The sequence below is a fragment of the Podarcis erhardii genome (genome assembly GCF_964252035.2).
Source record: "Podarcis erhardii genome assembly, chromosome: 9".
Classification (NCBI taxonomy): Eukaryota; Metazoa; Chordata; class Lepidosauria; order Squamata; family Lacertidae; genus Podarcis; species Podarcis erhardii.
In genome coordinates, this window is record NC_138512.1 from 51,959,513 (window position 1) to 51,974,546 (window position 15,034).

The 15,034-nt window shown below is 39.6% G+C and overlaps 1 protein-coding gene across 3 annotated transcripts in view; it reads left to right on the forward strand.

Moving 5' to 3' along the window:
• Window positions 1–15,034, forward strand: part of PRDM5 (PR/SET domain 5) — an 89,842-nt gene that overhangs the window by 47,091 nt on the left and 27,717 nt on the right. The window contains exons 11-14 of one of the 3 annotated variants that reach the window (XM_081876865.1): window positions 640–729; window positions 4,577–4,670; window positions 8,020–8,180; window positions 10,241–10,334. In XM_081876865.1, the coding sequence (XP_081732991.1) occupies window positions 640–729; window positions 4,577–4,670; window positions 8,020–8,180; window positions 10,241–10,334 (439 nt within the window). Of the gene's footprint in view, window positions 1–634; window positions 730–4,576; window positions 4,671–8,019; window positions 8,181–10,240; window positions 10,335–15,034 lie in introns of all 3 variants that reach the window. The other 2 variants (XM_081876867.1, XM_081876866.1) reach the window with 2 other exon arrangements.

A 15,034-nucleotide genomic window follows, 5' to 3' on the forward strand; every position in this document is an offset into this window, starting at 1 on the left:
CAAGATAGTGGTTTAGAAAAGCCAATAAAGGGCTGTTAAGTGGCAAAGCAAGAGAAACTCTGCAGCTATTCTGAATGAAACTTAAGGGCTTGTTTACATGATCTATGAATAGGGTGACCAGATGCCAATGAAGACAAGATTCCTGCACCTTTTAATAGTGGCATAGGAGAGGGAATTTCAGCAGGTCTAGAGTGCAGACGACACATGCTGAAATTCATTTTTCTAAAGGTGTAGGAGTCCTGCCCTCTTTTGCATCTGGATACCATATCAGGAAAGCAGAGTTGATACAGCTGAATTAACCATTCTTCGTGCAGGAAATAAATCCCAGAGTGATATAGTCTTACTTTCAGGTTCAAGGTCTACAGTTTCCCCACTTTATTCTTTGCACAAGAGACAAGGCAAGTCCAAATATTTCTGACTATCTGGGGGTACTTTCTATGCTCTCAGTTTGATTTAGCTTCTGATCAGATTAAAAGAAATCAGAAGGTAAATCGTTTAAGATGTTCAAAAAGCCAGATAGCTGATCACCTAAGCAAGCCCCAAGTGTGTTTTTAAATGAGGGCGGGGGATTTTTCACTCATGCATGGTGCCAGATTAACAGCCCTAGAGACTGAAGCCTTCTATTTATCCACAGAACAGGTACAGCACAGTCAGCAGCCATGCAAGCTTTCCCACAGCAAAGTATCAACCAAATGTCTCAACCCTGTTCTGGAGGAACCACCTGTTGAGGTGAGAAGGTAGTTCAGTCTCTTTATGTCCAGACTTGATTTGGCTTTTCTGTAGCAACTGCTGTTAAAGAGCCACACCAATAGCCCTAACAAGGATGTGGACTTTGGAGAAAAGCATCCTGCCTTTTGTGTAGGCCACATCCATTAAAAAAAAAGTGTTGTTAACTGATAACACAATATTTTGTTCTATGCAATGGAAGAACAACTTTGAAAATATGGCTCAATGATTTTTCTGGATGAAGAGTTTTCACATCACCTGCCATAGATTATCAGAAAACGACAACAGGGGAGCATGGTCATTTTAGTTTCTTCTGCCTCCTGATTATTGTGAAGAGGCTGAGAAAACAAATCCTATGCTTCTCAGCAGGAAATTATGCTGCTGTACATGCAAAAGGCATGCCGTTTCTGGTTAAAAGGGGGAAAGGAAAGGTTTCTTCTGTCCCCCACTGCTTGTTTCAACCTTCTCTTTCACAATGAAAGCTTGAGAAGGAGATGGAAGACTGTTGAGGCCACGCTTCACTCATTTGCTTGAGCTCTCTTGGGAAAACCTAAAGCAACTCAAGCCCCACCTTCCCCGCTGAGCGTTTTCCAGAATTGTTTATGGAGGGTGGGGGGTGAATGCAAAGTGAAGAACAATGTTGTGGTTTTTAACTTGTTTTATTTTTAAAATTTATATCCTGACCTTCCTCCCAAAGGCGCTCAGGGTGGGAAATGGTGTGGGAAGTAGTTCCAGATGCACTTGAGGAGAAAGTCCCACTCTGCCTTTCCTTTCTGTCCTTCTGCAGTAGTTTAGAATGCATATCTGTAATGGGGAAAAGGCAGCAAAACCTATGGGCAGATGGTGCATTATATGTGAACGATGCTGTGTTCTCTGTTTCCATGCCTTGTTCTACTGTCGATCACAATTCCTATGATCTGCCAGGGGCTTCTCTTCGAAGGTGTTCTTAGTGCATTAAGTGAGAGCAGCAAGGCACATAATGTTTCTAGTGGCTGTTCTCTAGCTATGAAATATCTCCCTCCTTAAAGTTTGTCAAAGTCCAGAAGCAATGTTAAACTTCTTTTATTTAAGAGATACTTATTGGGATAGTTTAGCTCCATATTTTAATCTGTATTTTTTTTGTACAGTGGTACCTCCGGTTTCAAACTTAATTCGTTCTGGAGGTCCATTCTTAACCTGAAACTGTTCTAAACCTGAGGTACCACTTTAGCTAATGGGACCTCCTGCTGACCCCACACCGCTGACATGCAATTTCTGTTCTCATTCTGGGCCAAAGTTCTTAACCCGAGGTACTGCTTCTGGGTTAGTGGAGTCTGTAACCCAAAGTGTTTGTAACCTGAGGTGTTTGTAACCCAGAGTACCACTATAGTCATATACAATCCAGATTACAGTGATGTGCTCTATGTGTTCCTTGCTCTGCAGAACCTGGAGACTCTTAATGGGGTGCAAAACTACTTTGGATTCATTTGCACTTGTATGCAGTTGGTTTCTGCATGCAATGCAAAGTCCTGGTCCTAACCTAAAAAGACTTAAATGGTTTGGGGGCAGGATATTTGAAGGGCTGTCTTGTCCCATGTAATGCTGTCTATTGACTGTGCTCCGTACTGGAGGCCCTGTGACTCACCAGTTTCAGAAGCATAAAAGACAGCCAAGCAGTGCCTTTTTTTGTTGCAGCATCTGCATTGTGGGCCTCCTCTCCCTAGAAAAGAAGTTCAGTTGGCTTCCTCTCTCTTATACTTTAGGTGCCTTCCTAAGACTTAAAAAAAATTATCAAGCTTTTAATGTGGCTTAGAGCTTTGTCTCCCTGTTTCAGTGCTGAATTGTTTTATATTTCTCTTGGTGTTATTGTATGGAACTGATTTTATTAATTTTGAACGGCTGTTTTTGGTGAGCTGATTTGAGTTTGTTTTATAAATAAAAGCCAGGTATATATATTTTTAATAAATAAAGCAGATATATCCAGATACAAAAGTGTAAACATAATAACAGCAACAAGCCCAGGACGCAACTCATGCTTGTTCAGTTCACTGATGGCCTTTTCATTGGGTTGTATCCAATGGTCCTCTTCCAGTTACGGAAGGGCTTTTGCATCCATGAACAGAAAGCAAGGGAGGCAATTTCCCCCACTTATCTCTTATTCCTGCAGCTCCCAGTTCCCTTAAATTCTGTTCTGGAGGATTGGGGAATCTCTAGCCAGTGTAAGAAGTATTACAGGGTGCAGCAGGGGAAGAGGTAATAGGTGAAAATTGCCTATCCCAGTTAAGTTGTGGGTGAGTATATCAGACGACACAGCGATTCTTCAAACAGCTCTTGTTTATTCACAGGCCAGAACTGAACTGAACTGAAGGGTTCAGCCAGCCTGCTTATATAGAGCTCCACTACAACGCAACTGTAACAACTTTCTGTAACTATCCAATCACTGAACGTCACTTTTAATCCCTTATTTGCATATGTGGACCTGAGTTAAAACTATCTACAGTATCCCCCTGCTGGCCCAGGGTGAGAACTTCAGTACATAACAATCCCCATTCCATTATTAGGCCTTCACTTTCAGGAACTGAAAGACCCCTTCTACTCCAATAGATACAACCCATTAATTTTTATGTAGCTGAATTTTTCTGAAGGAACTCTGTGATACTGCAAAACTACTTCATCACTGCAGGTGATGTTTTGGCTTCGTATTTTTTTATAATAAATTATGTTTGAAAAAGCTTATTTATTGGGTAAATGTGTAAGTGAGGCAAACATGAGGGAAAGCAGCTGTATTCTAGTAGGGCAAGAAGTTCTTGCTTGAGCTATATGTTACCCTTGGTCAACATCAGAAATCCCTGGGAGGATATCGGTGAAAGTGACTACAAAACTTTGGTGTAATGCAGTCCTTACAGGTTCTGGTACTGGTCTAAGTCATGAGCAATGCCTTTAAATAATTTTGCATTGTACATTTAATGGAATTTTACAACTCTCTCACCACGAACTATGTGTGGATACATAGAATTTGTGTTGCGTATTCATTTTTACCTTAAGCAAAATACTGCTTTTGAATATAAATTTGTGTAGTAGCCATGCACTCTGAACTATAATGAAACAATTCTCACGAACCTCCCAGTTAACATAAATCTAGTGACTTTTGGTTAAAGTAAGTACAGTTCTAGATCTGCCCAAGAACATTAAACAACAACAAACCTCTTTCATGTATCTGGAAATTAGAGAAAATTAAAAACACAGAAATATCTTAACAACCTGATTATTCCAGTGTATTATACATTTTCCAGGAGGAAATCCAAGAAGATGTATGAGGGGGGTGGGGTGGGGGTGTCCTTTCAGGCTTTATGTTTTATTTATGATTTGAAGCTTATTTCAGCCACAAAGCACTTCAAATGTGGCCACAGAAAAATCTGCTTACCAAAATTTTGATACTACTGATCTCAGTTTCAAAATAATAAACAAGGTTGAACTGAGAGACAGGATTTGAGTTCTAACTTCATTTTTAAGCTTCAGAAAAATAGAGCTAAGCAGCTGGCAGAAAAGTAGGCTGAAATTAAGTGGGGAAATGTCATTCTTTTATGTTGGGCATCTGAACCACACAAAAAAAATCTTGAGTGCGGTTTTTATCTCTATGACCATGTTTATATGTACATTTCTCTGTTTGGTGTTCATCTGCTTGACACCAACCAAGCATAAGCTTCTCCATCACAGGAGCATGTGGTTTTAAGCCTTTGTTGCTTTTTTGGTGAACCGAGGCAATATCTCTTCTGAACTAAGCCAGCAAGGTTAGCCACAATTATTGTAATGACTTCTAATTGATCTCTCTGAGCCTTTCCCCTTTAAATACGTTGTCTTTCATCTGCAGACCCATTCTGAGGAGAGACCATTTCAATGTGAGGAATGCAAAGCACTGTTCCGAACGCCATTCTCTCTACAGAGACACCTTCTAATACATAACAGTAAGTGCTAATATAGAAGATCAAGAAGTTCCCACATATCACTGCTGTCTTGTAATCTGTGAAAGTAAGTGCACTGTTAGTTTAGAAGACTGTCTGGTGTAGGTTAGGATCAGAGTCTTTTCACTAAATGCACACAGGGGGGAGGGGAGGGATGGAGAGGGAGATTTAGAATTTAAAACTCTAACCATGACTAGCAAAGTCGCATTTAGTTTATCAATAAACTAGTGATGCATTGTATCTTTGGCAGGGAACGGAGTCTTTGTTTACTTGATTCAATAGAAAAACGATATTTAATATACCATTAGGCTGAGGGCTACAGAAAGACAAATGTGTTTATTATTTAACAAACATCCCTGGGTGGTGAGTCCTTCTGTCAATGTGGGCAATACGAATGAGTTCTTCAGAAGATCTAATCCTGATTCAATGCTCAAAATTGACGTGCCTGTTTTCTCAGCTCTTCCATCTACTCCTTACCCAGGAATAGCCAAATTTGTACAGCACACTTTGTCTGTCTTGTATAAAACTCCCGTGGTGAGTATCCTGCCCCTCCTGACCTTACTGCTTAGTACCATTCACCAGTAAATCCTGCCCATTTTGTAATGAGCTTCCCTTTTTTCAAGATATGTCATTGGCAGGCAATGGTCGGTAAACTCCTAATGACCATAATTCGTGTGGTGAATGGTGGTAAATGATACACATGCAGCCTGGGACATTCACCCTAGGAATGTGGATCTCTACAGAGAGTGTGATGTATATTCCAATTCAGTCCTTTGTGCTGCCTGTGATTAGCATAGGGAAGGGGCATAGGTCAGATGGTTTGATCCCTGAAGTCTCCAGGTAGGCAGGAAAATCTCCTGCCTGAAACCCTGAAGAGCTGCTGCCAGCCAGAGTGGAAAATATTGAACTAGATGGACCAATGGTATGGCTTGGGATAAGGCAGTTTCCTGTGTTAGCACACATGAAGGGGAATATAATTGTATTCGTGGATATTTGAGGGTGATATAGAAGGTGAAGTCATTGCAGAAGAATTAAAGTCCTTATGCAGAAATTTACCTCATGATTCAAATATCACCTGTGTCCTGAACTTGGTTGCCTTAGTCGTAAGTTAGCTCCTCAAGAATGGTAGCCTCAGATGATCTGCCTTAAAGAATTGCGGGAAGGATTACAACCTGAGACATAAAGCATTGTGAACACTTTAAAAGCATTATATAAATGCTAAGTATTATTATTGTAACCTGATACATTTTGCATGTGATGTTGCTCTCCGCATGCCTGTGTTACAAGGCAAGTTTTGGCCAATAATAATAATAATTCATACCCTGCCCATCTGGCTGGGTTTCCCCAGCCACTCTGGGAGGCTTACAGCATATATAAAAACAGCTAGAGTACTGCAGTATCCCATGTGAATTTGGGGGGTCTGTTCAACAAACAAAAACATTTCAGTACCATTCCCCACTGCTACTACTAAGAAGCAATTCAAAGGAAACTAAAAGTTGTGGCTGTGAAAGTCAAAGAATTCCCTATAGACTTCAAAATCTGTTTCTCCACCTTGAAATCCATTAGGTATTTTTTAAATCTCCTTGATGCCTGATCATCTTGATCGTTGTTCCTCTGGTGCCCAAGCATGCGAGTTGAGATTTTGTTTGTGTATCTTTTGTATGACTCATTGAAGCCCTGAGATTCTTAGATAATCCTTTGAGACTCAAAGGTGACGTGTACAGAAATGAAGAAAATGTGCCATGTTTGTACAGCATAATTGTGCTTGTAACAAGTTTCTGAAGGTATTGAATGATTCTCTTGTTTACTAGGCTGACCTTGTATAGAGTAAGCAAAATCCTGCAAAATGCCAAACACTACCCCAGTCCAATATTGTGCTGAAGCAGTTAATTATTCATTCACTTCAACATTTTATAGCCTTTGTTTCTCTATAAAAAAAAATGAAATGTCTAATGCCCAACTGTCAATAAAACAAAACCAACACAATACTATGCAAAACAATAAACTGATCTGTAGAAAACACAACTTGAAAAAAGAGACAATGCATGTATTTTTGTAAACTAAGAAATCTTTAAAAACAATATATTTTAAAAAATACTATGCAATACAATAAAAAAGGTATATCTGCTTGCATTTTATGTTTTGTTGTATTCACAATAGTATGTCTGTCTGCAGCTTGCATTAGTTTTTGCGAGTTTACATTTTTCAGTGGTTTCAGAATGGTCAAGCAGGCCCAAATATATAAATAGTGATGACCAACATTTCCTATCTGCGTTTTTAGCTGTTTCTATTTTAGCTGTAAGCCGCCTTAACTTTTTCATTGCTGAGAAATGTGCAAATTCGTCTTCACTTGAGTAATTTGTAGAATAGGAAAATACCTCCAATATATACCTGGAATCCCCTTCATGGATCACTGCCTTGCCGTGGCGAAGGGGCTTCAAGAACTCAGAGAAGCTATGAACTATGCCGAGCAGGGCATCCAAGATGAACAGGTCATAGTGGAGAGTTTTGACCAAACGTGATCCACCTGGAGGAGGAACCGGCAAGCCACTCCAGTATCCCTGCCAAGAAAACTCCATGGACAAAGACAACAGGCATATAAAACTTATGACGCTGGAAGATGAGCCCCTCAGGTCGGAAGGCGTCCAACATGCTACTGGGGAAGAGCGGAGGGCAAGTACAAGTAGATCCAGAGCTGATGAAGCGACTGGGCCAAAGCTGAAAGGACGCTCAGTTGCGGATATGCCTGGAAGCGAAAGGAAAGTCCAATGCTGTAAAGAAAACCAAACTGCGGGAGGCAGTGGAGGACAGAGGTGTCTGGCTTCTCTGGTCCATGGGGTCACGAAGAGTCGGACACGACTAAATGACTAAACAACAACAACAACATACCTGGAATGCACATTGAGTGTAGATTTCTAAAGTGGATGCCTGAAAAATGTGCTTTCTTAGACATCTTTCAAGGAACTGTAGCAGGAAGATTATACAGTCATAACTTGGTTCTCGAATGGAATCGGTTCAGGAAGTCCGATTGACTTCCGAAAACATTTGAAAACCAAACATTTGAAAACCAATTGAGTGCTTCCTGCACTTAATCAGAAGCTGCGGAAGCCACGTCGGACGTTCGGCTTCCAAAAAAAGTTCATAAACCGAAACACTCACTTCCAGGTTTGTGATGCTCAAGAGCCAAAACGTTCTAGTCACAAGGCGTTCAAAAACCAAGCTATGACTGTATGCTGCATGAAGTTAGGATACTTTTAGAAACAGTAGTTTTATAAACACCCCTTAGTATGATAGTGGAAGTTAAGCTAAGTCTACTACTAACATAGGTTTATTCCTTTTTCCCCTCTGCAAGGTGAAAGAACCTTTAAGTGTGATCACTGTGATGCAACCTTCAAAAGGAAGGACACATTGAATGTTCACATACAAGTAGTTCATGATGGCCATAAGAAATACAAATGTGATTTGTGTGACAAAGCCTTTGTGACACCGTCTGTGCTTAAGAGTCATAAAAAAGTAAGTATAACCCGTAGCTTGTAAAAACTGAGGTCATTGTAATAGGTTAAATTCATTCAGTGTGTACTATGCTTACCTTTGAATATACAGATAATGGAATTTATTTTAAGGTAAATACTTTCAGCTGCTGATTGTCCATACCAACAGAGTAATAAATACTTACGAAAAGTGATAGCATATGCAAATACTAGAATTAAGGTAGCTCTAAAGACCAGTTTCAAAAGCAAGCAATGAAGACCTTCAAGCTTATTGGTGTGGTTCAATCTTAGTTATGAATCAGTGGAGCAGTTTTAAGAATCCCTAACAATCTTTGTTCCTTTGACTGCGACTTACTACAATTTTTTCCCCTCATATCTCACTCTTATTCCTTATTCTGATAACAATAGGATTGTTCATTATCTTCAGAGAGAAATCTATGCAAGAACCTGTACTATTTTAATTGATTGGTTTGGGAAACATTGCAAATGTGGATGTGGACATACCAGAAGGGTATGAAAGGCTTGAATAAATCATTCTTTCAACATTTCTTCTTCAATTGCCTTGGTATACCTGCTGACAGCTATTGAAAAAGCCCAATGACTCAAAGTACATAGCTTCTTGGGGAAAATGCTAAACTTTTCCCTTCTTTGTTAAGCCATTGCACGTTGTATGCCCTCTTAAGGCCAAGGCTGTGGTCTTGAGTTTGAAGTATTGACGGGTTTGTATTTGCCTTCACTTTGATTTCATTATTGTTTTGTGCTGTTGCATTTGATAAGATGAGCTAAGTCAACACTCTCTCCACCTCACTCTGTAAATCCTGACTTTCGATGAACAGAGTAAATATTGACATTGTTTATCCACTAGGGATGCAGGAGTTAGTGGCAGGATTTATTAGGATTAAAAGAAGTCTCTAGAAGGTCATATCCTCTGTCACCTTACCTAACTGGCAGGTAGACTTATGGTTTTGATTAAACTCTTAACAGTTTTGTAATGGAAAAAAGTTAACTATATTGATTTTTAAAATAAAATAAAATCCTGAACTAGTAGGCAGAAGCCTAAACCTTCGTTCAGAGGATTTTTTTTTCCTTACAGTTATATCCATGGAGAGATCAGGAATATATGTTGAGTTTTTGCCCTCTCATTCTTCCTCATTGGTCCTTACTGTGGAAAGAACTGGAAGTGAATGAATTGGAAAATCCTGCATTCAAACAAACACAGTCTGCCTGAACTTTGCAAGACAGCACCCATTTGAGTGGCCAGAAGCACCCAGTGTCTGCACTGTGATGTCCTTGGCTTTGATTTCTATTTATTAGAGCTTTTATAACCAGCCCTTCAGACTCTATCCAAATAAAAAGGTGCCAAATCTAGTTTGTGGGGCAGGAGTGTGCCATAATCTGAGTGCAGTCACTGAGAAGGCCTTTGCTCTTGTTCCAGACAGCTGAGTTTCCACCCTAGGTTGCGATGTCCTTCTGATCTATAGGAGTGGGCAGGGTAGTAAGGGAGAAGGCAATTCATACAGTATACAATCTTCTTTTCCAGCTATAGCAAAAGTGTTTTGTGGGCCAAAGTCTCTTTAACAATTTTATTGAACAACAGCATTAGTAGAACTGGACACAAACAGAAGTTTTAAGTGAACTTAAGGTTATCATTAAGAAATCAAGCCAGTGTTTGCTATAAAAACTGTAGTGCAAATATGGAAGTAACAAGGACCTTTTTCTTCTGCCACAAGCAGTTTCAAGAACCAATAAAGATTAATTGAATTTTTATGAGCCAAACCATTTGAGAAATAAAAAACAAATTTGGCCTGTAGTTAAGTTAGATAACCTGGTTTGTTTTGCAATGAGTAGCAGTATTCATTCAGGCATTTTGTGGTGTTGTCCTAAAGAGTAATTGTAATCCTAAAGTGAAACCATTATTAAACTCTTAAAACCTGAGTTTGATATTATAGTGTGATATGTAATGGAAGCTGAAGAAATTAGACTCTTGGAGCAATAAGAATAATAAACATTATTAATTTATGTTTTATTTCACAGCTAAGTTAACTCTTTCTCTTTTCCCTCCTTCCCCCTTCTTCCCGGTAGACTCACACGGGCGAAAAGGAGAAAATCTGTCCATACTGTGGACAGAAGTTTGCAAGCAATGGAACACTGAGAGTACATATTCGAAGTCATACAGGTACAACATTACTTTGTAAGAAACCAATAACATTTCATAGGCACTTGAATTGCAACATTTCATAGTGTAGACTTGCCTATTAGCATTGAAGGACAGTTGCCATAACTCCCCCGTAAAAATCACTTGTGCCAAAATTTGGAATTAGTTGCTTAAAAAATAAATCTAATAGGATAATCGTTATAGAGAGCCCTAACTTCTATTCAACATACTTTAATATTTTCACAATACAGTTTGCAGTGCATGTGTTCCTGGAATTTTACTTTAACCCTTTAGTTACTCTTTGCCAAAGGAACCAATCAGTTTAAACGTTCACATTTGAAACCATGCAAACACTAACCATGCTTTAAGAAACATCTATATAGTTTATTCCCTGGTTCAACATATCTTTCTCACTTGTGGCTGGGTGCTCATTTCTGATTTAGCTAGTTGACTTTTGGCCACTGTTTCTCTTGAATGTCAGGCAAAAGTTTTTTTCCCTGTGTAAAAGTTCTTCACAAGGAACAGCTACATGGCCCTTTCTGTTTTAGACCTGCATTATGCACGTTGCTGCTGCTGCCTGTTCTTCTGCTTGTGTTGCAGCCTGTATGTCACTCAGCTGTAGTTAGCAAGGTACATGTTGTGATGCATAACACCGTGACACGTGTGGTTGGAAAACACACCATATTACACATACTGATGCACATTGATGTTGCACTAACATTCAGAGATACTTTAAAATCTCAAAATTCTGGAGAACATCTGCCCTAGTCTGTGTTGTTGTTGTTGTTGTTATGTGGCTCCAAACAGAACTGATGATGATGATGATGATAATAATAATAATAATAATAATAATAACAACAACAATATTAATAGGGCAATAAAACATCAGACTTTAAAAACTTCCCTGAACACAGCTGCCTTCAGATGTCTTCTAAAAGTCAGTTGTTTATTTCCTTGACATCTGATGGGAAGGCATTCCACAGGGTGGGCGCCACTACTGAGAAGGCCCTCTGCCTGGTTGAATTTGTAACTCTTCAAGGAAATGATGAATTACTGAGTGGACATCCAATGTAGCTAAAAGTTGGAAGATTCGTGACATTCAAAAGAATGTATTTGTTTAACAACTGCTTGATTCTTACAATACTTCTAAGTGGTTTATAAGAAATACTAAAATGATCAGTAAATTGAGTTCCTCAAGATTATTATTATTATTTACTTGCCCTTCCTCCTAAGGTCCCAGGGTGGGTTACAACAATTAAAATACAACATTAAAATACAGTATTGTAAAAAAAAAAAAAACTTAGTCACAAAAAATAACATGAGGGATAAAAAATTTTATCTGTCCATTTTCTCCATACTGTGCATCATTTTATATAGGCCTCCTCTTATTTGTCTTTTCTCTAAACTAAAAAGCCCCAATTGTAACCTTTTCTCATAAGGGAGTTGCTACATACTCTTGAACATTTTGGTTGCCCTTTCTGATCTTTCTCCAACTCCACAAAATCCTTTCTTGAGGTGAGGTGACCAGAACTGTATATAGTATTCCAAATGTGATTGCACCATAGATTTGTATAATGGCATTTTGATATTTGCAGTTTGCCTTTCAGCTCCCTTCCTAATGATCCCTAACATGAAATTCGCCTTTTTCACTGTTGCCACACACTGGTCCCAGCTCCAGTTCCCTACTTGTAGATTTTGCTGGCAAACCCTCAGTGCCATCATGTTCTTACAACTGGCTGTACGTGTCTCTGTCACCTATTATGAAGTAGTTCTACTTATCTATAGATCTGACAGTACATCGAAGACACAAATTTCGAAAACAAAGTGGATGCCCTAGAGCATTCTATTTACCACAGACTACGTATTCGAGTAATTGGCAAGCTGCTGAGTGTTTTTGTGATGTTTGGTTTCCAACTTAAAAGGGTGAGGATTGGTGTTTGACATGCAAAGCGCTTGTTAACAAATAGTCTTCTTATGACATTCTGCTCGGTTTTGCATAAACAAATTTGGCTTGCAGGAAGATGACAGAACATGTGCACTTAATCACTTGGCTTCCTAATATGTTTGATAAGTCTTAATCACTTCCATCTCTCATGGCCACCTGTTAAGATTAAAGCTGTTTACTTGTTTGGTCCTGTTTGTAATTCTGATTGTAACCAGGACTGAATACTGATTATTCCAATGAAAATTTAGATTGTGTAGCTGAAACAGAATCTACTTCTTGGAAAGGGCTGAAATTGTAGTTCCTAACTGGAGGGTAAGGACTCAGCAGATGGTCACAGAATCCTTGTTTGCCGGTCACTGAATCCTGGGACAAAAGTTTTGTAAGAGGATATTATCTGACCCTCTGTATGTAGCTGCACATTAACACATTTGCGGTATAGGAAGCTAGTAACATTGTACTAAATGGTGGACCCCAGTATGATCCATCAGGGCAGTAGCATCTTCGTATTTCTTACTACCTAATTTAGACCTTAAAAAATGTCATGACTGATGTAGGATTAAGTTTCATATCTCCAGAATAAAGTGCAGTGAATGATGTGTTGGCAATCCCGAGACATGAGCATTGCACCAAATATGTGGGTGTTGTGCTTTAATCTTGTCCTCCTGTTGTAACCTTTTCTACTTGTGCGCAGTGAGGGACGGGGCAGAGCAGTGTTTCTCACCTGCTTTCCCAGAGCCAAACATTGCTGCCAGTTATGGGGGGGGGGGGGAGGGTTCAGTTGTGGGAAGCTCAAAGTGGGCACAGCAGTGGAGCCAATCTGATGTTCCTCGTCTTGATGATGCTTGGTGGTAGGAAGCCAGCTAGCAATCCTTTGCAGTCTGCACTGTCCTGTCAACAGCTGGGTGTCTGCCTGTGCAACATTTACAGTATAATCCTTGAAAGCTGTCGCCGTAAAGAAATTTAAGAAAATTTGATCTTGGAGGACAATAGACAAGCAAATTCTGCCCATCCATATTGGGGGACAAACACTAGATTTGAAACATCCATAACATAGCCCCAAGAATTCACGGTCATTTGTCAGCATGTACTGGTCTAGTAAATCTTGTTAGTAATGACAACCATGTTCTTCTCAGAGATTAGCAAACACTCTCTGCAAGGCAGGAAAAGTAAGCATGTTCATATTTTCCTCAACCTCTATTATTTGATGTTGGTTGGATAGCAGTCCACAAGTATGTCTGTTTCTCTTCTCCTCCTCCACCATTTCACTTGGAATTCTAATTTGTCCACAGTTTCGGTTCTCTGGAAGGCTCTTCCTTGCTCAATGTGCAGCAATGTGATCTGTTTATACATTTAGCTTTTTATTAAACTTTCAGGTTTGAAAGTAAATCTGTGATTGACCACTGTGCAAAAAGAATGCTGGACTACATGGGCCTTTGGTCTGATCAACAGGCCTTGGTCCTACACTCTTGGTCGTTGCTAAAGGGGCAAGCCTTGTGCAAGGACATAAAATCTAGTAGAAGCTTTTAGAAAATGTATTCTGTTTATATTCAGAATAAAGGTAGACGATTGCATGTTTGCATGCTTATCACAGAATCAGCACACATAAAATTGAAACATTGGGGAGAAGGTTTGGTTGGGATCCTTTACTCTGGCACCGTAATTTTCCGTGGGCAGAGCATTTTTTACATTAGGGAATTCACATGGAATATGTCTCTCACTGCACCATGACTTTTGCAAACATATCCTGATGAGATCCATATGCAGCTGAGGCTGCAATCCTACGCTTGTTTACCAGAGAGTAAGCTCCACTGAACACACTTGAACTTAATTCTTGGTAAACATATGAAGGATTAGGTTGTGGTTTTGTAAAAGGGGCTAACATCCATTTTGTCCCCAGGCCACCACACAGCTATCTTCAGGTTTGCTCATTATAGAGTGGTTTAGAGTTTGGATTTGGATTTGGTTTGGCCCAGTATTAATTTGCAGAGTAGTAGAAGGCTGTGACCTTAAAGCAGACATTCACAACGTGTGACCCCCATTAAGCCAAAAGGATCCCTCCATCCACATATGTCAACCCAACTGTAGCTCAGTTAAATGTATTTTTTTCCTTGGGATTGCAAAAATGAGGGCTGTCAAGCCCACAGCAGGACAGAGGTGGCATATTGTGTTCCACTTCAACTAAAGCAGGCCTGGCTTAAAGGAACACATCAGTAAACTAATTGCCATCGAAATGGTTGCAGAACATTACATTCTGTATCACCTCTCTTTGTTACCTCTCTGGTTTCCTAGATATTGTAACTGTTCCTTGGGATTCCCATCAAGGGTATAACTCCAGTGAACCGGCCTAAATGTTTCAGCATGTGGCAAATGACCCGAATCTTTCAGCAGTAGAGCTAGAAAACCAGGCAGAGGGCCTTCTTGGTAGTGGTGTCCTCCCTTCAGATGTCAAGGAAATAAACAACTACTTACTTTTGGAATACATCTGAAGGCAGCCCTGTTTAGGGAAGTTTTCAATGTTTGATATTTTATTATGTTTCAGTATATGCTGTGAGCCACCCAAAGTGGCTGGGGAAACCCAGCCAGATGGGCGGAGTCTAAATAAAATTATTTTTTAAATTATTATTATTATTATTATTATTGGAGTAATAACCATGAACAGTGATGCACTGAGATATAAAAGCATAGATATAAGGGAAGCCAGGGTCATGAATGGCTTTGAAGAGGCATGAGCTGGATTCAGCAGTAGAAATGAAGTAGCATTGAGAGCCAGTGTGGT